The 22075-nt window shown below is 52.2% G+C and overlaps 3 protein-coding genes across 11 annotated transcripts in view; 2 read left to right on the forward strand and 1 right to left on the reverse strand.

Annotated features, from left to right (window-relative positions):
- The window catches only part of ATP5MF (ATP synthase membrane subunit f), an 8815-nt gene extending 5332 nt beyond the window's left edge, over positions 1-3483 (forward strand). Inside the window, exons 2-4 of one of the 3 annotated variants that reach the window (XM_037740350.1) lie at positions 1529-1636; positions 2438-2554; positions 3185-3483. In XM_037740350.1, coding sequence (XP_037596278.1) covers positions 1529-1636; positions 2438-2554; positions 3185-3255 — 296 coding nt within the window. In that variant the 3' untranslated portion in view covers positions 3256-3483. Of the gene's footprint in view, positions 1-1528; positions 1637-2437 lie in introns of all 3 variants that reach the window. The other 2 variants (XM_017533699.2, XM_017533697.2) reach the window with 2 other exon arrangements.
- A 798-nt stretch (positions 3484-4281) lies between these two features.
- CPSF4 (cleavage and polyadenylation specific factor 4) lies at positions 4282-19681 on the reverse strand. 6 transcript variants are annotated; one of them, XM_037740348.1, is made up of 8 exons: positions 19437-19681; positions 16921-16971; positions 13231-13383; positions 11161-11256; positions 10725-10818; positions 9418-9505; positions 7724-7816; positions 4282-5249 (listed from the first exon to the last, which is right to left on the reverse strand). In XM_037740348.1, exons 1-8 carry the CDS (start codon positions 19537-19539, stop codon positions 5181-5183), a joined length of 747 nt encoding a protein of 248 aa, XP_037596276.1. In that variant the 5' UTR covers positions 19540-19681; the 3' UTR covers positions 4282-5180. The 6 variants fall into 6 exon arrangements, with proteins under 6 accessions (XP_037596276.1, XP_037596275.1, XP_037596274.1 ...); XM_037740347.1 differs by having other exon boundaries at positions 7724-7819; XM_037740346.1 differs by having other exon boundaries at positions 7724-7894.
- A 149-nt stretch (positions 19682-19830) lies between these two features.
- PTCD1 (pentatricopeptide repeat domain 1) overlaps positions 19831-22075 on the forward strand; it is a 23393-nt gene continuing 21148 nt past the window's right edge. The window contains exon 1 of one of the 2 annotated variants that reach the window (XM_017533683.2): positions 19831-20076. The gene's annotated coding sequence lies outside the window, so the exon portion shown is untranslated. The remainder of the gene's footprint in view (positions 20077-22075) is intronic. The other variant, XM_017533682.2, reaches the window with a different exon arrangement.

The raw sequence follows: 22075 nt of genomic DNA on the forward strand, positions 1-22075 counted from the left end.
AAAAAAAAAAAAAAAAAAAAAAAAACCAACAAAAAACTGATCTTTAGCAGGATGTGGTGGCTCACACCTGTAGTCCCCACTGTTTAGGAGTTTGAGGCAGGAGGATCACTTGAGTCCAGGAGGCTCAGTGAGGCTGCAGTAAGCTGTGATCACAGCTGTGAATAACCACTGCACTCCACCCTGGGTAATAGGTGAGACCCTGTCTCTTAAGATAAAATAAAAAGGCCAGGCACAGTGGCTGACACCTGTAATCGCAGCACTTTGGGAGGCCGAGGTGGGTGGATCACCAGGTCAGGAGTTCAAGACCAGCCTGGCCAAGATGGTAAAACCCCGTCTCTGCTAAAAATACAAAAATTAGCCGGGTATGGTGGTGCGTGCCTGTAGTCCCAGCTACTTGGGAGGCTGAGGCAAAGAATTGCTTGAACCCAGGAGGCGGAGGTTGCAGTGAGCCCGGATCGTACCACTGCACTCCATCCTGGACCAGAGTGAGATTCTATCTCAAATAAAATAAAAATAAAATAAATCAATCAATCTTTGCAGGGAGAACAGGGGAGACCATTCCTCCCTTAGGTGCATCTCCTGGATGCCTACAGGCCCAACCACTCCCTGGCCCTTCATAGTCTCCTCCTGGGCTCAGATGTGAGGACAGTGCAGCCTCAGCCAGGAGTCCTTCCGATTCCTTGTTCACAGACTCCCTTTGGAATATGGTCTGGGTCCATTCAGTCATTTGGAGTGCTTTTCCTAAGTCATTTGACTTCCCGGAATATGTTATCTCTGATTTTTTTATCTCTGGAAATTGTTGGGTCTCTGTGGTCCCAGGATGCTGGAGGTGGAGATTCCTTGGGTTTCTTTCATTGCACTTGCTCATTCTGGCCCCTTTGGGGAGGCTGGCAGCTGTGTGAACCCAGGTGCTCTCTGAGGCCCTTCCCCAGTAAACAAGTGTATCCAGTCTGAGTGAGACTCTTGAGGGCACTGTTACACCGCTGTCATTCCACATCCCCTCTTGTACGTTCTCCAAACACAGGTCCCCAGGGTTGGACAGGCCACCCTCACATTGGCTCCAGGGACATGGGGCCAGTCCTTCCCCCATGCTGTATGTGTGACCTTGGCCACGTTCCCTAACCTTTCTGAGTCTATTCCCTGACCTCTCTTGTAAAGTAAAGGCATAAACTGCTTGTTTTGAAGATGAAATAATCTAATAATGTCAAGTAAATGATAGCTTTGCAGTAATCTTTCCTGGCCTCCACTTCACTGCTTTGAGACCCTTTTCTGTAGTTATTCCCAGTAAGCCGTTACTCAGATGTCCTGTTGTTTAATAAAGCTGTCCCTGCAGCAGTTCTGCTATTACATAGACTCAGACTTAAAATAGTGGGCTTGATGTGACGTATTTGTAATATTATTTATGTGCAGCCTCTTGTAATTACATTATACACCTTTATTGCCTAGTTGAAATAGTGACATGAAAGGATGCCATTTATGTTATTGGGAGATTATTCAATGGGTATTTTTTCTCACTCTTCCCTTTCAGTACCATTGAAGGACAGGAAACTTCTGGAGGTCAAACTAGGAGAGCTGCCAAGCTGGATCTTGATGCGGGACTTCAGCCCTAGTGGCATTTTCGGAGCATTTCGAAGAGGTCAGAGTCTTGTGATGTGTGTAAACGAAAGCAAATCTCTGAGTCTTAAGGTCTCTTTTTGCCATGAATTAATCTGGACGATGAAGGCCTTGTTGTCTGAGAGCAGTAAGTTATGTAGACGAGGGGAGGGGTGGCTAGGCCTTGGACCTCCATGGTTGACTGGGCCTTTCAAAGGCTGGTTCTGAGATACTGCAGCCAAGAAAATGTTTTCTGTTGCTGGAATCAGTACGTCTGCCTCTGTCCTAAAAGAAATTCTAAAACTTCTTAAAGAGGAAAAATGAGTTGGAACCATAGTGAGCATTAGTCTATAGTATGATGCTCGCCTCCCTGCCAGAATTTCCAGGACAAATATTTGAAATGGCCTGTCTTGGCCAGGTGCAGTGACTCATGCCTGTCATCCCAACATTTCAGGAGGCTGAGGGGGGAGGATCGCTTGAGCTGAGTTTGATATAGAGAGACCCCTATCTCTATAAAAAACACAAAAGAAAAATTAGCCGGGTGTGGTGGTATATGCCTGTAGTCCCAGCTACTCAGGAGGTTACAAGATAAAGGCCAAAGGAGAGAGGAGGGATCCAGGTGGGCCTTGTTCAGGAGCTGGTATGTGCTTATAGTTCAGGCAATGGTGATCAGAGACCCTACTGGCATTGGTGCTTTTCGCCTTTATCAGCAAAAATGCAGGGCGAGGGGCTTAAACAGCCAGAGCATGACAGGGTCCCTGAACGCTAGCTAGACTCAACTGTGCACTCCATTTCACTCAGTTGTGAGGCCCAGCAGGGCAGTGAGCGCCTCTTGCATTTGCAGGTTACTACCGGTACTATAACAAATATATCAACGTGAAGAAGGGGAGCATCGCGGGGCTTACCATGGTGCTGGCATGCTACGTGGTCTTCAACTACACTGTTTCCTACAAGGAGCTCAGTGAGTGTCTCTGGGGCGTCTTGCCTTCAGTTTACCATGAGAGGGTGGTGGTGACTCATTTCATGAGATACAGCAGCTCACCTTCTTCTGAGGCTGAGGGACCTTTACTAAATTCCTTACTTATATTTCCACCTAAAAGAATTGGAGGGATGTAGCAGAGTACGGTATATGGGATAGTGTTTGAAGTGAGAAAATTGTGACAGAGAACACAGGAAAAACAAGATGAAGTCACGGTAAAGAAAATACTTAGAAGCATTCTTTAAAATACAGCAGGCTCTGTGAAAGTTTGGCTCGGTCTTCCTAGTAGCCAATGCAGAAAGAGAAATGAGTTGCGTGGTATAATCTAGCATCCCAGAAAACCATGGCTGTTCTGGCTTTGAGCCTCAAGAGGAGCTTGTCTGGTGGGAGACTGGTGGAAAGTATCAGTTGTGGCCTCTGACTAGGCTGTTTATGACACTGTACCCCCCCCCATCCCTATCTCACTCCTCTTCTACTGCACCGGGCTGTGCTGCCTCTGAAGGACGGGTTCTGTGGGGCTGTTTGTCTGAGAGGGTGTTCCCTCTGGAGAGAAAGCAGCTGGCCAGGTGGCAGGTTGGCTCCTGCAGTGTCTTTGTGCCCCCGGATCTACAGATTCTGCAGACACCCCGGCAGACAGGTCCTGGGTCATCTCTGAAGGGAATTCTAAGGCATGCTTTGGGTGATCTCAGCCTGTTGTTCTCGTCCCTGTCATCCTGTGCCTTCACTGTAACCTTTTAAGATGCTCACCATCTTGCCTTCCTGACTTCAGAGCACGAGCGGCGACGCAAGTACCACTGAAGAAGACGAGCTCAGCACTCCTCTCCTTAAGGAATAGTCTCGATTATTGCTGAATCCTTTCATATCCTAATGGAATTAACCTCCAAATAAAAGATGACTGGTATGTGTGCTGCATGCCTGCCTGCCATAGCCATTGTCTTATGCTCCAGGGGCTCCTGTGGCACAAGGTAGGAGAGATTGTCTTTACAGGGCGTTGACCCATGAAGGCCTTTGTGGACTCCCCAGACTACCACTCAGATCGTGTCCCAGTGCCCTAGGGGGCAGGGTGTCATCCATACTTTTCCCACATCAACAATGCTGAAGTCTGTCCTGTGGGTAGATGCATTGGTTGACTCTGGCCTTTAGTCGACTGGTGTAACAGTCGGCCCTTTATGGTATAACACAAAGTCCTGTGTTCCTAAGAATGCCAGACCCCACCCTGTCTTGTGGTTCTAGGCAGGGGATTTTTGGATGGCCCAAATGTCTTCTCATCCTGTGTTTCTGCATCACCCTGGGGCATCAAGGGCTACAGGGTGGTGACCCAGCACCGTGGACAACCTCAGGCAGTCCCGATGCACAGGTTGCAAGGAGTGTAGCCCTCGGCTGAGGCTTCTCTAGCAGGAGGCTTAGTGGGATGGGGGTGAGGGTCTATGGCGACTCCTCCTTTCTTCCCCTTCATCAGAACCTCATTGGGGATGGGATGCTGTGCCCCAGGAATAGGTGCCACCTGACATCTGAGCTGAGGTGGAGGACCTGCCTGCTGGCTCCACAGGCCAGTCTCCCAGACCTGACTAGCTGTCTGTACAAAGGCCTTCAGGCAGCAGCACTTCCTCTATGAGACTGACATTTGTTGGAAGGGACAAGAAAACCAGGCTGTGACTGCAGCTGGCATGAGAGGCTTGGCATGAGACTCTTAAGTAATGAGACATAGCTTAAAAAACAAGATTTAATCAATTTTTTTTTACACCTGCACCCTCCCCCATTTTAATCAATTTTTAAAAAATTGTTCTTGCAGTTGAACATGGACAGGCCCACTTGCCCAGCAGGTTGCAGGTGACAGTTTCACATTTTCAAGGCTCAGGGACAGGGCAGTCTCCTCCACATGCCACAGGTGTCTGACAATGTAGACACTTGACAGGCAGGAGGTAGGCACAGATGATTTGAAGGGGTTGTCTATTTAAAGGCCTGCAGCTCCAGCTCAAGGGACACCTTAAACACTGTCAGGCACATACCCGAACAGAAAAAGCAGCCCAAAGAGAACCTCAGACTTGAGAGCCCTGCATCCCTCAACCACTGCCACCTGGGACCAGGGCTAGCCTGAGGCAATGGGGGCACCTGAATTTGCCCTGAAGAGCTCCCTCGTTCAAATCACATTGATAGGCACAGCTTTAGGATTCAGCAGGGCAGGGAGGAAGCAGGCATGGGCTGGCCACAGCTTTGAATGACCTGCCAGCCCCCGGGGTCACCAAGAACTGGTGTTTAATGTGTGGAAAGACCATCGCCACACAGAACTACCCGGCACAAGCCCCTCCCCAGCAGCTTCCTCCCTCTGATGAAGGCAGGTTGTTTAGGGAGTCCCAGAATGGAGGCATCGATGTCTAGCCAAACATGATGTCGACTGCAGGGACCCAGCTGGGGCACATGTCCCTTTTTCAAAAAACAGTATGGCAAAATGATATGGAACTAACAGATGTGGCCCCTCCGAACGATGAACCCCACATGCCTGCGGGCCAGCTCAAGCCACAGTTGCGCCAAGAAGCGCGTGAAACAGTTAAATGCACACTCCCAACAGCAGGGGCCCCGGGCTGCTCAGAGCTGGCTCCAGCTGCTGTCACTGTCCACTGAGAAAGGCCAAGTGCCCTTTGGTGCATCTGTTGGCGTAGTGTCCTTTCTCGCCACACTGGGAACAGCAGGAAGCGGGGGGAAGAGGAGACACAGACAATAACACTGTTCAAATGCAGTTTTCAACTAACATATAACCCACAAAGTCCCGTTGGGACAGGACTCTGAAATTTTCAGTGGTACAGTTTCTTTCAAATTGGAGGGTGAGGAAGCTCAGCATGGAAAGTGCAGTGGTGCAGAAACTAGCCAGCAACTCGGCAAGTGCAAGGGAGAATGAGGCCACCAGAAGAGGGCCTGCTAGCACCCCGCCGGGAGCTCTTTCAGGCCCACACCTCTCCCGCATGGTTGCAGGGGCTGCCCAGGGAGGGACTCACAAGTGGGGGCGGGGCAGGACAAAGAGAAGCTGATGGCACCTGAGCACCACTTCATCTGGGGACCAAGCCCCTCTGCACCGTGGGCCAGCCACTTACCTCTGAGCCAAGGTCTGGGGTTCCCTGGCAGGAGACGGGAGGGAACAACGTGAGAAGTGTCCTAGCCTCCCCTCCCTTGGGGAGCCAGTGCCAGGGACAGAGGGTGGGCTGTCCCTGGCACTGGCTCCCCAAGGGAGGGGAGGCTAGGACACTTCCCTCGTGGCTGTGACACACCTGTCTAAGCTACCTTGGGGACAGGTTTTGATCACAGGATCAGAGAGAGGGAATGATGCTTAGACTTCGGTAAGGGGAGCCTGCAGAGCCACCTGACAAATCCAGCTCTGACCCTGCCTCATCCCAGTCCTGATTATCCAGGCCCTACTGTAGCTTCTCTTTACTCTTGTTACTCCTTAAACGGCAGCCTTGAGCACTGAACAGAAAGGTCGGGAGGCAGCTGGAGGCACTGACTCTGTGCTAACACCAGCCCCCTCAGTCCCTGCTGCCCCGAGGGGCTCTGCCCAATCAGCCAGCACTCTTGCCACCTCTATTCCCTGGCTCTGCAGTCCCTGTGTTTTCAACTTTGTCTGATCTGCAGGTGTGACTGTGTGTGGATAAGGGGCCAAGCAGCTGCTGTTAGGCCTTGGGCTAACATGATGGCCACAGGGGGGACCACATACCCTACTCACAGCATCTGGCACATCTACTGGGCCCCACAGCTGACCCTGGGGAATCCAGGACCCATATGAGGTGTCGCTGACATTAACCGGCTGAAAGGCTGTGGACAGAGGCATTAAGGCCCCAGCCCTACCTTTATAAGGCTCCAGGACTTAAGGGCACTTTCACAGAGGCGGCCCTGCTGAACAGGCTGGGAGGGCAGCAAGATGACAGCCAAGTCTGCTCTGCACACAGTCCCCCTTCCATGCTTTTTTTTTTTTTTTGGTTGAGACAAGAGTCTCACTCTGTTGCCCAGGCTGGAGTGCAGTGGTGCAGTCATAGCTCACTGCAGGCTTGACCTCCTGGGTCCAAGCAATCCTCCCACCTCAGCCTCCTCAGTAGCCGGGACTATGGGCACGTGCCACCATACCCAGCGTATTTTGTGATTTTTAATCTGGACTCATTCTTCAGAACTCCAGCTGTAGGAATTCTGTGTGCTTTGGGTTGAGAACATATTCCTCACAGAGTAACGGGGGTTGATCCTGCCATGTACCAAAGGCACACCAATCCTGGGGCGATTTTAGATTAGAAAACTCTCATTTGTAAATTTCCAGCCTTAACCAAGGATGTGAATACAGGCCAAGACTCACGTAAGGGCCCATGAGTAACGTCAAAACTATCAAGAGATTTCTCTTCCCTGGCTGAGTGCGGTGGCTCACACCTGTAATCCCAGCACTTTGGAAGGCTGAGGCAGGCAGATCACCTGAGGTCAGGAGTTCAAGACCAGCCTGGCCAACATGGTGTAACCTTGTCTGTACAAAAATATAAAAATTAGCTGGGCATGATGGCGGGTGCCTATAACCCAGCTACTCAGGAGGCTGAGGCAGGAGAATCACTTGAACCCGGGAGGCAGAGGTTGTAGTGAGCCAAGATCATGCCACTGCACTACGTAGCCTGGGTGACAAAAAAAACAGATTTCCCTCCCCTTCCCCCACTCCCCACAGAGCCAGGGGTGAACAGGACCATTTTCAAGGAGGTTTCTTTAAGCTCAGCCTTCCCAAGTGTCCCATTTTACGTACTGGGGGAGGGGACGGGGACAGGGTGCTATAACCCAGTGTCCCGTTCCCTTGGTGTGCCCTGCAGGATCTGAGGATGCCCCCAGGACAGCCAGCGGCACCAAGGCCTCTCCCTTCCTTGGATCAGTGTTTCTGTTTTGTTTCCAGCCTCTTGGGTGCTTCCCTCACCTGCCTGCAGGCCCCGTCCATTCATTCAGCAGGCGTTCTCACCATCCTTTACCTGGCCTCCGTGCAGTGTGGTGGGAAGTAGGACAGTCGCTAGCCCACCATAGTGGATGGTAACTAGACTATAACTTTATGCTTACAATCAGCAAAAATGAATGTTTTCATTTTTCTCATTTTGCCAAACATATGGGGAAGACCCCACCCCGTCCCTCAGCCCCAGGACTTACCTTATAACAGGTGACCTGCTCCAGTGGCCGGGGTCCCCGGTTGCCCGCACTGCTGTTTTGACTCTGCATGACCCCGATGACCTGCGGGGTTCTCTGCTGATTGGGAGAAGAGTTCTGACTCGTTAACTGGATCAAGGAGGACGACCTTTGTAATGGCGGATTGTTACTTTGCTGGAAAGAGTTATACAACACGGTTTTACTGTGGAAAACATGTGCACGCAGACTACCAATGGGGACAGGAAAAAAGAGGGCGGGACTTGTCCCGCATGAACGGCAGGAAGAAGGGCTTCCACGACGGCCCAGCTCAGGAAAGCGGGCGGCAGAGAAATATCTGGTGATGATGGCAGGAGCCACTGCCCGAAAAACACCATGCAGACACACAAAAACGAAAAATAAAATAGAAAACAAAACATCGAAGAGACAACAGGAGGTCTCTGGGGCAGTGGGACAAGAGCATGATCAGGCCTTACTTTGGTTTCTGAGGTTCTAGCTTCAGGTCAGGATGAACGCTTGGTTCAGCCAGATGTTTAGCAGCCTACACGGCGAGCAAGTCACAGAAAAACAGTTGGAGCCTGACACGCTGAGCTGCGTTCTCGGGCTGAGAGGACCCTCCTCTAGGGAGCCCCGCCAGGAGGAGGGCAGCGACTTCTGGGGTAGGGATTCCACAGCAGGGCCTCCTCCTCACTAGGTGGGATCCTGGCTCTGGCCCGTAAGTGCAGAACCCGAGCTAGGAAACCCCCAGGTTGGCACGGCTGCACCTACACCTGGAATTCCCGGCTTTCCCCATCAATAGTTCAGTATGATTGGCGCCTCCACACAACTACATCCTCTCCTGGCTGTTCAGCCTCTAGCACCGAGCAGGGCTGGTCAGCCCAGAGCCCAGCAGGGGAGGAGGTGAGACTTTGGGTTCAAGGGGTGGGTGGGCTTGGTGGGCATGTTGGGGACCCTGCCTGATGCTAGCTCTGCCTTGATGCCAGCCTTTCCTCTTGGCCCAACCCCTGACTCCCATAACCAAACTCATGGTGCCCTTGGCGTTGAGGGGCTGCTGTGGACCCCTTGTGTCTATGGCATTGCCCTCTCTCCTCGTGTTTGAAGGGACAGACCAGCTGCTTGGCTGTGGGGCCTCTCATCTAGAAAACTGGAGCAGGCTGGGCCTGCAGTCCTATCCTCGCCCCTCCTTTCAGCCTCCACTCCACAGAAGCAGGGGTGGTGCTGGCCAGAGTGGTCAGTTAGTTCTGCTGCCACACCTGCTCCTGCCCAGTGGTGTCACCTCAGGCAAGTTCCTCTCTCTAGGAGTCTCAGTTTCCCTATTTGCAAAACGAAGGGTCTGACCCAGGAGCAATAGCAGCAGACACGGTGCCCAGTACCCAGGCCACCCTTCCTGCCAGCCCCTGGGGCAGACACTGCTGAACCAGGCAGCCCCATCTCACAACAGGTGGCCAGTTGCATGGTGCCTGAACCATGTCTGCTGCTGCGCTCAGCCTTACTGAGGTTCTAGGGTGAAAAGGCCATCTGTCTCTTGAGGGAGATACACACGGCTTTGCTCCTAACTTTTCTGCAGAAACTTGGGAGACTACCCTTCTCTCCCAAGTTTTCCAGTGAGGTCTAAGGCAGACCGCACACCTGGGGGCACTGAGGTTCTTGCTGTAGAAAAGGCACTTCCTACACGGGCCAAGGAGGGCCGGGCACGGTACCTTTGCCGGAGGCTGTGTCTGCTGTGGCAGTGGGGGCTGCTCGGTGGTTCCCATGGGCAGTTCAAATCGAGGGCTGATCACCAGCAGCCGGAGGGGATGAGAACAAGAGAAGGAGTTAGGGGTGAGGGATGAGAAGAGAGAAGCCAGACCATGCTCTTAAATTCCAGCCCCAGGAAAATCACACTCAGCTGCCCCAGCACAAGGTGACAGAAGCTGCAGGGCTGGGGTGGGGCTGGCACTCAGCTCTGCTCCTTAGAGGCTGCACGAGTGGCAGGAAGAACAGAACTAGCTTGCCTGGGCTCAGACCTAGCTCTGCCCACACCAAGCTGGGAGACTCACGCCAGTGCTGCTCGGAAATGACAAGGCTGTGCTGGTACATGCCCCCTTCCCCGCTGGGTCTTACTCCGGTGACGGCCCCTCCTCCCATCACTTGGTGACAGTCCGCCCCACAAGTAGGAATCCCTGGACCACCTGCAGGTGCCTGCACTCTCATCCAGGGAGTGAGACCCAGTGACAGCACCGGCCACTTCCCTGCAGTGAGAAGCAGGGACCAGCGTCCTCACAGGCCCGGAGATTGTTATCCTGCTGCAGGTTGAGCAGTGTGGGTGAGGCAGCCAGGGGGAGAGGAGGCTTTCCTGCAGTCCCAGTGCCACCTCAGACAGAAGCCCAGGTCTACAACCAAAGTGACAGACGGGCACTGGGCTCTAGGGACAAGATAATGGACCTGCAAGAGGGGTGCTAACCCCACAGAGTGAGAATTAAAACCCGTCCTCAGAGGCTCACAGACTTGCCTTTGACCACATGCCACCACCTGCCACCATGTGCCCCTGGCCAGGGACCCAGCCCTGAGCCTCAGTGTGCTCCTGTGTGAAATGGGTGCGTTCTCTCCCACCCTCACTGTTGCATCACTACTTATTCTACGTGAAACCCCAAGCTTAGGATTTCCTGAGCCTCCACATAGGAAGCCCTGAAATTGTAGTTTCCTTCCTTTCCTTTAGGGCACAGGTTCCTAACTGGAAGTCTCTAAATTCCCTAAATGATATGCAAGGCTACACGTGTGTCTCTGTCCCACAGCTTCCATTAGATTACCCAAGAAAGGCCAGCTGCTGGTCCAGGCAGAGCCACCTCTGGGCTCAGGGAGCATTGGTGGCCATAGCAGGGATACCTTCCCCATCTCCTGCCCCCACCCTTGGTCCTGGTACTGACATCACCCAGTGACCAAAGCGCAGCTGGCCCAGGGAAGATACAGAGAGCAGCGGGGTCTGGGCCAGTAGCATGCGTAGAGGGCAGAGTGGCTGGCTACTCACTGCATGAATTTACATGAGGGGCCCTCCGGGCAGAATCCCACGAGGTAATTCACACAGATGACTCTCCGTGTGTGCCGGTGCCTGCACAGGGGACCTACAGAGCCAAACATCTGGTCACTCAGATGTCCCCTCTACCAGAGAGCTGGAGCATGGCTTAAAATGCTGGCTGTCCCCCATTCATGGAAGACAGTGGACAGGGACTTCACCTCTCAACACTGGTCTACTTATGAAAAATGCAGGTGGACCACCACCCACCCAGCATGCTTGGGAGATTCGAGGGAGATGAGGGGTATGAGAAAGCCTCACTAGCTACAGAATGGCAGGTTTTGCTGAGACAGGTACGGGGAGATGTGCTAGGTAGGCTAGCTGGCAGCCTCCATAGTGTGTGGGCAGAGAATGGGCTTCTTGCCAGAGGCCCGCCCACCCTGGCACCTACCATGCTTGCAGAAGCCGCGGTCGTACCAAGGGCAGTCCTTGATCTTGGACTCGGGGTCTATGTGTAGGAAGGGGCACTCCTTGTTGCTGCACTCTCCTGCAGGGAAACCTGGACATGAGGCCACCTGGGAGAGCCAGGGCCAGGCCCACCTTGGCTTCATCCAAGGAAAAGAGGTTCTGGTGTCTGGTTTTGGCCTGATGAGCCCTGAGAGCCAGGGCAGAGAGTCTCAGAGCCCCAGCTTTCTGTATACCGGGGCTGTGACAGAAATGCACCCACTGAGACCAGGAATTTCCACTCTGATTGGCTCTTCACATCTAAGAGCTGGGACAAGGGTAGGGGGAGGCACTTGTGGACCTGCCCCTCTCTGAAGCAGTGGGCCACAGGGACCACCGGCACTGAGAACCACCTTCCTGGGTAGCCGCCACCTCCAGGCTCACCACCTCCAATCCACATTAACAACTGTGCTCAGAATCCAGAAGCAATGCAAACTCCTTCCCCAAGCCCCTCCGCAGGCTCAGCCTCTGCCACCCCCAGCCACACGGGTCCCCCTGCACCAGGACCAGCCTCTTCTCAACCTTCCACTCCCAGCTCAGGAATCCCCTCATCCTCGGCCACTCTGCTTCAAGAAGCTTCTGATCACGGTTTCTTTCCTTCAGAGCACTTGTCATAAGCAATTCTCTTCTCTGTTTGTTTCACTGGCTCATCGGCTACTTTTTTCCCTGGACCCTAAGAGTGAAGGCTTCACAGGGCAAGGACTTCTTCACCTTTGTCCCTGCAGTGCCTAGAAAGGGGGCCCTCAACCCAATGTCTGTGGTGCAGGTGACAGAAGCTGCAGACAGTGCGTCCTGCACCGGGGCTATCAGCAAGGAAGGAGCGACCCCTAGGCCACTTGTACAGCGGTGCCTTGAGAGCCTGCCCAGGAGAACCAGGTGCTGCCTCTGGGGCCAGATGGGAGGCCACTGCCCCATCCCAGTGCTAGTATGGGCAAGAGGTCGGGGGGAATGTGCTACATAGGACAATGACAGAATGGGTCCTATTTCTTCTCAGCTTATGCCACCTCCACAAAACAAGCCACAGCTCTCTTTAACAAGCCAGTAGGCCATGCCTGTTGAGATGCTGAAATAATTAATGTCTCCTCCAACAGCAGTGCTTTGAAAGCACAAAACATACCCTGCATTCCTGGGCTCACTGCAGGATTCCAGCCTCCTACCTGGTTCCCTGCACAGGACCAGAGCCAGCCTCATGCCGACCCACAGAGCTGCTTCCTGGGAAACCTCGAAGTGCAGACCCAAGCAGGGAATCTGGGGATGCATTCCAGCAGGGAGCACAACATCTCTGCCAGGCTCTGTGCCAGCCCCACTGACTCCACCCAGTCCCCTGCTTCTCCACACAGGCTACTCAGGACAGCCAAGGTCACAGATTCTCTAAGCAGGGCTCAAGGCAAGCCCATTACTACCAGAAAACACATCTGGGGCTGCTGTTCTGAAGGGCTGTTTAGGATGGCTGAGATGTCACCAGGATTATGGCCCCAGAGATAAGGAACCAGCTCGGACCTGAGAGGCAGTGCCCACACTGGAGGGAGAAGTGGGTTTCAGGGAGAAGGCAGACGTGGACAGACTATCAACCATGGACATAATGCAGCCAGGTGCACAACTCACTGCTTCCTGGTCACCCTCATTAGCCTCAAGTCCCAGTGTGCTCAAAAGTGCCCAAAACCCTGAAGCACTCTAAAGGGATGCACAGGGCCAGGCATGGTGGCTCATGCCTACAATCCCAGCACTTTGGGAGGCCAAGGCAGGTGGATCACTTGAACCCAGGAGTTCAAGACCAATCTGGGAAACACAGTGAGACCCTGTGTCTTTAAAAAAAAAAAAAAAAAAAAAAGATGAGCAGAGAATAGCCATGCTGTCCCCCTAAAAGCTGGCTGAGGCTGGCAGGCTCTGTCCGAGTTTCTCCTCTGAGGCTAGAAAGATGGGAAAAGCAGGCAGTGACCATAGGGGCACTGAGCAGCCAGCAGACCTCTTTGTGCCTTGTTTCTGGGCAGAGCCTCCAGGGTTCCAGATGCCTTACCAAACTTGGAGTAGAAGTAGCACTCGGGCATCTTGGTCATGTCATACTCATGCAGGAACTCGCACTGGTCCCCCTTCTTACATAGGCCTCGCAGCCAGTGTTTGCACACAACTGTCTTCTCGCCGCTGATGTGGCGAAATGGACACATGCCTCCTGCCAGGAAGATGGGGACAGGGTGTCAGGAGACAGGCCACTCTGAGCCCGGTGACAGGGCCTGGAGAAGCTGAGGCACCTTCACCTCCTAACTTCCAGAGCCACCTGAAGGCATCACCTGAATGGGGCAGAGGTCCCCTTCACAGAAGGCAACATGATTTTAGGTAGTATGCTGACAGACACTTTACATTTTACTTTATCATTCATTCATTCATTCATTCATTCCGATTTGTAGTCTTGAACCGTCACCTGGGCTGAAGCGCAATCTTGGCTCACTGCAACCTCTGCCTCCGGGGTTCGAGCAATTCTCCTGCCTCAGCCTCCCGAGTAGCTGGGATTACAGGTGCCTGCCACCATGCTCAGCTAATTTTTTGTATTTTTAGTAGAGACAGGGTTTCACTATGTTGGCCAGGCTGGTCTCGAACTCCTGACCTCGTGATATGCCCACCTTGGCCTCCCAAAGTGCTGAGATTACAGGCATGAGCCACCACGCCCGGCCCATTTCACATTTTAATAGTAATTCCTGGTCTCACAGATACTATTGTAAGACGGAGGCATAAAAAGTGGGAAGACGTTTGGAGGCCGAGGAGGGTGAAACATGACGTCAGGAGTTTGAGATCAGCCTGGCCAATATAGTAAAACCCCGTTTCTACTTAAAATACAAAAATTAGCCAGGAATGGTGGCTCGCACCTGCAGTCCCAGCTACTCAGGAGGCTGAGGCAGAAGAATCGCTTGAACCCAAGAGGCAGAAGATGCAGTTAGCTGAGATCATGCTACTGCACTCCAGTCTGGGTGATACTATTTCTTAATTTGATTAAATAATAGTTCCAGTGGTACACAGACATGAAATCCTAAGAGAGACAGTGAAAGAAAAACAGGTCTTGGAAATCCTAAAGCATAAAGAAGACGGACTCTAGGTGGGCTCCGTCTCCACTAAAAAGTACCCACTTGGCTGCCAAGAATTAAGAAAGATGAACTTGGCTGGGTGCAGTAGCTCATACCTATAATCCCAGCACTTTGGGAAGCCAAGACAGGAGAATCACTTGAGCCAAAAGTTCAAGATTAGCCTGGGCATGATAGTGAAACCTTGTCTTTACACACACACAAAAAAACGAAAAAAAAAATTAAAAATTAAAAAATTAGCTGGGGAGCCAGGCATGATGGCTCATTCCTGTAATCCCAGCACTTTGGGAGGTCAAGGTGGGAAGACAGGAGTTTGAGACCAGCCCGGCCAACATGGTGAAACCCCGTCTCTACTAAAAATACAAAAAATTAGCCAGATGTGCTGGCATGCACCTGTAATCCCAGCTACTTAGGAGGCTTAGGCAGGAGAATTACTTGAACCCAGGAGGCAGAAGCTGTAATAAGCTGAGATCATTGCACTCCAGCCTGGACAACAAAGCAAGACTCCATCTCAAAAAACAGAAAGACCAATATCAGAATTGACGAAATGTGATGTGTACACATTGAGGGAGATGTCTGTGGCAGGACCTGATGGGACAGAGCCAGCCTCTGGGAATGTGTGGGACTTCTAACAAGTGGCCTGACAGGACCACCGTGAAGGTCCAACCAGAGTGAGCCCGTTCTATACTTCTGCTGTCCATTATGGCAGCTGCCAGCCTCATGTGACCATTGAGCACTTGAAACACGACTAGTATGTCTGAGGAGTTTAAGTTTTTTAACTGTGATTTGACTTAATTTAAATTTGAATTGCCACATGTGGCTAGTGGCTACTATATTAGTAGTCAACAGAGAGACATCCCTGTGTTGTGGATGGCTGTGCTAACAGAAGGTGGCTGGTCAGAAGGGCAGAATTACTGAGCAAAGACATGGGAATAAGACCAGGAGCCCAGTAGAGGTAATGACGTTCTGACTGGACAGTGTGAGGTTGACCTGGTTGATCTTCCAGAAACTTTACTACCTCAGTGGTAAATGACATTATAGAAGCAAAACTCACCAAAACCATTCATTAAAACCAGCCCTTTGGGCAGGGCGTGGTGGCTCATGCCTGTAATACCAGCACTTTGGGAGGCCTAGGCCGGTGGATCACCTGAGGTCAGGAGTTTGAGACCAGCCTGAAACCCCGTCTCTACTAAATTAGCTGGGCGTGGTGGTGCATGCCTGTAATCCCAGCTACTCAGGAGGCTGGGGCAGGGGAATGGCTTGAACCCAGGAGGTAGAGGTTGAGGTAAGCCGAGATGATACCATTGTACTCCAGCCTGGGCAACAGGAGTGAAACTCTGTCTCAAAAACAAAAAAACCAAAAAAGCAGCCCTGTGCTCTGATTCTCTGCTCCCCCTTTTTAAGCTTCTGATTAATATTTAAGTTTCCTAAATAAATTTTCCTAGAGCAAGAAAAATGCCCAGACTGTGGAATGTTAAGATCGTGCCTAGTGATACTTTTTTTTTTTTTTGAGACGGAGTTTCACTCATGTTACCCAGGCTGGAGTGCAATGGCGCGATCTCGGCTCACCGCAACCTCCGCCTCCTGGGTTCAGGCAATTCTCCTGCCTCAGCCTCCTGAGTAGCTGGGATTACAGGCACGCGCCACCATGCCCAGCTAATTTTTTGTATTTTTAGTAGAGACGGGGTTTCACCTTGTTGACCAGGATGGTCTCGATCTCTTGACCTCGTGATCCACCCGCCTCGGCCTCCCAAAGTGCTGGGATTACAGGCTTGAGCCACCGCGCCCGGCAATACTTTTTTTTTTTTTTGAGATGGAGTCTCGCTCTGTCACCCAGGCTGGAGTGCAGTAGCATAATCTCAGCTCACTGCCACCTCCGCCTCCTGGGTTCAAGTGATTCTCCTGCCTCAGCCTCGTAGCTGGGATTACAGATGTGCGTCACCACACTCAACTAGTTTTTGTACTTTTACTAGAGATGGTTTCACCATGTTGGCCAGGTTGGTCTCGAATTCCCGACCTCAGGTGATCCACCTACCTTGGCCTCCAAAAGTGTTGGGATTACAGGTGTGAGCCACCAAGCCTGGCTCCTAGTGATATTTCTAATGGATTAGCAAAGAGACTAGCTTGTGTAGTCTGTGTTGGAGGCTGGTTAGTGAGAACAAGACCCCATAAGATGGGTTATCATGGGGTGCTTTGATGGGAGGCCCAGCGAACCATGAGTCTGTGGAGACTATAGAATCAGAAAGGCCTGGGTGCAGACACTGGGCTCTGCCACTATTAACTCTGTGAGCTGGAGAAAGTTCCTGAATGTCTCAGTGCCGGAGGCTTCTCTCCATGTCACAGGCCAGCTTGTGGCCCCAGGGAATGTGAAGTGATAAGGCAGCCTGAGAGCCAGGATCAGTCCTGTGTTTTAGGTTTCAGGTGGAACATCCCATCAGGTTCCTAGCCTGTCCAAACCGGAGTTTTATCTACAGACATCATTAGTCTATAGAAAGGAATGTGAGCCAGAGACCTGGATCATTAGTCTATAGAAAGGAATGTGAGCCAGAGACCTGGGGGCCTCCAAGTCTGCTGGGGACAAGGAGGTAGGAGGGCACCTCAGGAGGCACATCAGGGAGCCTGGAGTCTTTTACCTTTGCCGCAGGCAGCTTTTAAAAAGAATTCACAGACAGCAGCCCCCGACTCTGTAGAATGGAGAGAAAAGGAGAAGAATCAAACAAAGAGGTACAATTGCTATTATGTCTGAAGACAGTGGGAGGGAACCCTTCTGAACTCTGACCCACCAAGGGTTCAGGGTACAGGAAATAAAGTAGCAAAAACATGCAAAGCCCAACCAAGGATGAAGCTGCTTATTAGTCACGTCCTGAAATGAGACACATACATTGAGAGCAGTTATTACCCAGTGCTTTGAGAGCCTCCTATATACAAGATCCTTTCAAGGAGTAAAGAGTGGGTGAGGAAAGGAAGGCTGGAGTACAATATCAAGAAATAACATTTTTTTTTTGAGATGGGGTTTCACTCTTGTTGCCTGGGCTGGACTGCAATAGTGCAATCTTGCCTTGCTGCAACCTCCACCTCCTGGGTTCAAAAAATTCTCCTGCCTCAGCCTCCCAATGGCTGGGATTATAGGCGCCCACCACCATGCCCAGCTAATTTTTGTATTTTTAGTAGAGATGGAGTTTCACCATGTTTTCCAGGCTTGTCTCGAACTCCTGACCTCAGGTGATCTGCTCGCCTTGGCCTCCCAAAGTGCTGGGATTACAGGTGTGAGCCACCTCGCCCTGCCCAGCGAAATTATCTAGTACAGAAGTGTCACCATGTAAATTTGTGGGACAGACAGCGAAAAAAAAGTATATCTAGGCCAAGTGTGGTGGCTCATGCCTGTTATCCCAGTACTTTTGAAGGCCGAGGTGAAAGGATTGCTTGAGCTCAGGAGTCCAAGATTCGCCATGGGAAACATGGCGAAACTGTGTCTCTACCAAAAAATACACACAAAAAAAATCTGTCAGGCATGGTGGTGCATGCCTGTGGTCCCAGCTACTTGGCAAGCTGAGGTGGGAGGATTGCTGGAGCCTGGGAAGTCAAGGCTGCACTGAGCCATGATTGCGCCACCAAGGCACTTATACTTACAGAGGGAGCCCCTATCTCAAAAGCAAACAAACAAACAAAAAAAACCACATGAAGGGACAGACTTAGAAGTCACATGTGCATGACAAGGCATGGCTGCCTGAGGAGAGGGAGGCTGCTGGGAGAGGTGGGAGACCCCACTGGTAGTTGTGGGCGACAGCACAGAACACTGGAGAGCTTGCTGAGGAGGACCACCTCTCTGTAGGAGACCCCAGGTCTGCCATCCATTGAGTGGTGGTCGTCAGCAAGTCCCTTCCCCCACCCCACCTGGGTCTTAGTTTCTCCATCTGTGGATTGAACTCAGTGACTTCCACCAGCCCCCAAACTTTAAGGTTATAGCATTAGATTTCAAGTACTGTATGTCCAGATAGAAAAGAAGGCCAGGCGCGGTGGCTCACACCTGTAATCCCAGCACTTTGGGAGGCCGAGGCGGGCGGATCACGAGGCTAAGAGATCGAGACCATCCTGGCCAACACGGTGAAACCCTGTCTCTACTAAAAAAATACAAAAATTAGCTGGGCATAGTGGCGCTTGCCTGTAGTCCCAGCTACTCGGGAGGCTGAGGCAGGAGAACTGCTTGAACCCGGGAGGCGGAGATTGCAGTGAGCCGAGATCGCGCCACTGCACTACACCCTGGCGACAAAAGCGAGACTCTGTCTCGAAAAAAAGATAATAAAGAAGACACAAAGAAAACGACTAGTTTCTTTTAAAGTACAAGATATTCCACTGAGTAGCGGGTGGGGAGCCAGGGGTCACCACACGAAGGGAAGGAATGAAGGAAGTTCATTTAGGCCAAGGGTCCATACAGCTGCTGGGTGTGATAATTAACTCAGAATTGAGGTCCAGAAAAAAGTGGAGACAGGCCCCAAATTGGGGATGAGCTCCCAAAAGAATGAGTCCTAGAGGGGTCTGAGAGTCTAGCTGGGGTCTCCTAAAGAGAGGTGGTCCTTCCGTCAGCAGGCCTCCTCCAACGCCTCAGTTTTAAAGAAAGCAAGACGAGACACTCAACGTAGGGTGGGGGGCGGGAAGTAGGGAGTGGGATACCCTAGTACTCTCCTGTATTTGGGAGAGTGCTGAGGGAGGGTTCCAATCCTGGATAACCCACCTTAATTCAAGAATTAAGCGAACAAATTCCTGCCCTCCTACAGATTACCTCTGAACCGCCGCCGCATGAGGCCAAATCCGAGGCAGGGAACTCCTGAGTCCAAGTGAGGGGAAAAGGGGTCCCCAGACGGTGGAAATGGGGGCCTGGGATTCAGGAGTCCTAAAACCAAGGGTGAGGATCCCGGGATCCAGAAGAGGAGGTCTCAGGATAGAGTGGCAAGAGTCCAGGGACCACAGAGGTGGGACTAAAGGGGAGGGTCCCAGGACCCGGAGGAGGTGGGAGGAGTCCCAGGACCAAAGGGGAGGGATCCCAGGATCCAGAGGAGGCGGAGGTGGGGGTGGGGGGACGTCTCAAGACCGAGGCGAAGAGTCCCGGGTCCGAGTCGCTCTCGCCCTCCCGCCTGGGCCCCGCGCTCACTGTCCATGCCGGGGAAGGGCAGCGGCTGCGCCCCGAGCTGCTGCTCCACCGCGATCTCCAAGTCGAACTTGATGTGGTCCACGCTGGCGATGATTTCCTGCATGGTGGCGGCGGCGGCCCCACCGGCCCGGTTCCCCCTAGGTCTCCTGACGCCCTGTCGCCTCTACCCGCCGCCGACCCAGCCGCCGGCCCCGCCGCACACGGTCCCGCTTCGCCTCGCCGCCGCCGCCACCCGAGGGATGCCGGGAGCGCCCGGAGCCCGCGCCGGCCCATGCGCCTGTCCAGGACCGGCCAATCGAGCGCGGAGTTCCACTGCTCCGCTAGTCCCGGCTAGCCGCCAGCCGAACGCCGGCCTCGCTTCGCCGGAAACCCGAAACCACACGCGAGTCGGCGACGCGGACTGCGCCTGCGCACCCGGGGAGCAGGTGACCGGAGGGAGGCTTGCGTGCGCTGCGGGGCTCCGGCAGGGCGCGACGCGGGCGCACCGGCGGAGTGCACTGCTCCGGACACTTCAAGTGAGTTCCTGTGTGATCCTCGCAGAAGCCCCGGGACCCGGGCAGAGACACATCACAGGGGCAGGAAGTGTCCGAGCCAGGATTGGAGCCGGGGGTGTCAGAGGAAGGAAAGTGAGGCTGCAGAGGTCCGTGTGGAGAGGGTTCGGCGTTGGCCTGAGGGTCCAGGTCGGGGTCTGAGAAAGAGCAGGTCTCCGAGGAAGGACGGCCGCAAAGTGTCTCTAATTGAGGATTTTTTCTTTTCTCGCTCTGTGGCCCAGGCTGGAGTACAGTGGTGCGATTATAGCTCACCGCAGCTTCAAGTTCTCAAGCTCAAGCGATCCTCCCACCTCAGCCTCGGGAGTAGCTGGGACTACAGACGCTGCACGACCACGCTTGGCTAATTTTTTTTTTTTTTTTTTTTGAGATGGAATTTCGCTCTTGTTGCCCAGGCTGGAGTGAAATGGTGCAATTTCGGCTCATCGCAACCTCCGCCGCCCGAGTTTCAAGCGATTCTCCTGCCTCAGCCTCCCGAGTAGCTGGGATTACAGGCACCTGCCACCACGCCTTACTAATTTTGTACTTTTAGTAAAGACGGAGTTTCTCCGTGTTGGTCAGGCTGGTCTCAAACTCTCGACTTCAGGTGATCCACCCACTTTAGCCTCCCAAAGTGCTGAGATTACAATAGGCTTAAGCTACTGAGCCCGTCTGGCTGATTATTTGAATTTTATTTTTATTTTTTTGTGTGCTTCAAGCCTTTGTTGAGGAAGGCAAAGTCAATTTGAGGCATGGGTTTATGTACAAGAGGAAAGGGAGGTGGAACATGTACCAAAAAAGTGGGCCCCCACATTCCCTTCTAGGTGATTTTTATTTTTAATTTTTGTAGTTGGGGGTTGGGGGTCTTGCTACACTGCCCAGGCTGGTCTCGAATCCCTGGCCCCGAGCCCCAAGCAATCCTCCCACCTGGGCCTCCCAAAGTGCTGGGATTATAGGCATGAGCCATTGTACGGCCTAATTGAGGGATTTTTAACCAGGGTTGGGTAATGAACTTGTGTAGGAACAAAATGACACCGTTATTTTCTCTATGTGAAATTTAGCATTTCTTTTCCCTATTGCTGGAGCAGCCTTAGCAGTGCCTGAAACTATGTCCTAATTTCAAGTGAGAGGAAGTGTAAATGATAGTTCCAGAGAAGAGTTTGTGCAAGGCCGGGCGTGGTGGCTCACACCTGTAACCGCAGCACTTTGGGAGGCCCAGGTGGGCGGATCACTTGAGGTGAGGAGTTTGAGACCAGCCTGGCCAACATGGCGAAACCCTGTCTCTACTAAAAGTATAAAAATTAGCCGGGCGTGGTGGTGCACCCATGTAATCCCAGCTACTCAGGAGGCTGAGGCAAGGACATCAGAGTGAGACTCAAAAAAACCAGTTTGTGCGGCATCTACCAGGTGTTATTTTAAGCTGTCATATTCATTACTGCTTTGAAATTATGATAGGGTCTTGTTATTTAATGCATTGAAAGAAGCATCTATACTAGTATAGTAGAAATTTGTTTTTAAAACATTTGGATATTTATTTCAATATCATTACTATTTTGTAATTCTGTGTATTGCCCTTAAAGCACGTAAGGCAGGGCATGGAGGCTTATGCCTGCAATCCCAGCATGTTGGGAGGCCCAGGCTGGAGGATTGCGTGAGGCCAGGAGTACTAGACCAGTCTGGCAATATAAGGAAACTCCATCTCTACAAAAAATTAGCTAGGCATTGTAGTGTGCGCCAGTAGTTCCAGTCAATTGGGAGGCTGAGGTGGGAGGATCATTTGAGCCCAGGAGTTGGAAGTTGCAGTGAGCTATGATTGTGCCATTTCATTCCAGCCTGGGCAACGTGAAGACCCCATTCCAAAAAAAAAAGAAAATTATATAAACACCATGCTTGTAAGAAGGAGTGGCAGGGCTTGCCAGAAACAAAATGATAAAGGCCCCCCTGCACTAGTTTCACGAAGATGCTGGTCAGGAGAGTCTTTCCATAGGTTACATGGACCTGAGTTCAAAGCCAGCCCTGCCCAAGCTGGCTAGTATCATTCACTGTGCTGCTGTAGGACCCCAGCAAGTCTCTCCCCTTGCTGGGTCTAGGTTTTTTTTTTTTTTTTTTTTT

Source organism: Cebus imitator, unplaced genomic scaffold (genome assembly GCF_001604975.1).
Source record: "Cebus imitator isolate Cc_AM_T3 unplaced genomic scaffold, Cebus_imitator-1.0 Scaffold82, whole genome shotgun sequence".
In the NCBI taxonomy this organism is placed as follows: domain Eukaryota; kingdom Metazoa; phylum Chordata; class Mammalia; order Primates; family Cebidae; genus Cebus; species Cebus imitator.

What these genes read in the sequence shown, in the direction of transcription:
- CPSF4 (XM_037740346.1), bottom strand. Translation starts at nt 19,539, where the DNA reads ATGCAGGAAATCATCGCCAGCGTGGACCACATCAAGTTCGACTTGGAG. An exon ending in GCCCTTCCCCGGCATGGACA is followed by an intron (nt 16,972 to 19,436) that starts GTGAGCGCGGGG and finishes TCCATTCTACAG; the next exon opens with AGTCGGGGGCTGCTGTCTGT. An exon ending in AAAAGCTGCCTGCGGCAAAG is followed by an intron (nt 13,384 to 16,920) that starts GTAAAAGACTCC and finishes TCTTCCTGGCAG; the next exon opens with GAGGCATGTGTCCATTTCGC.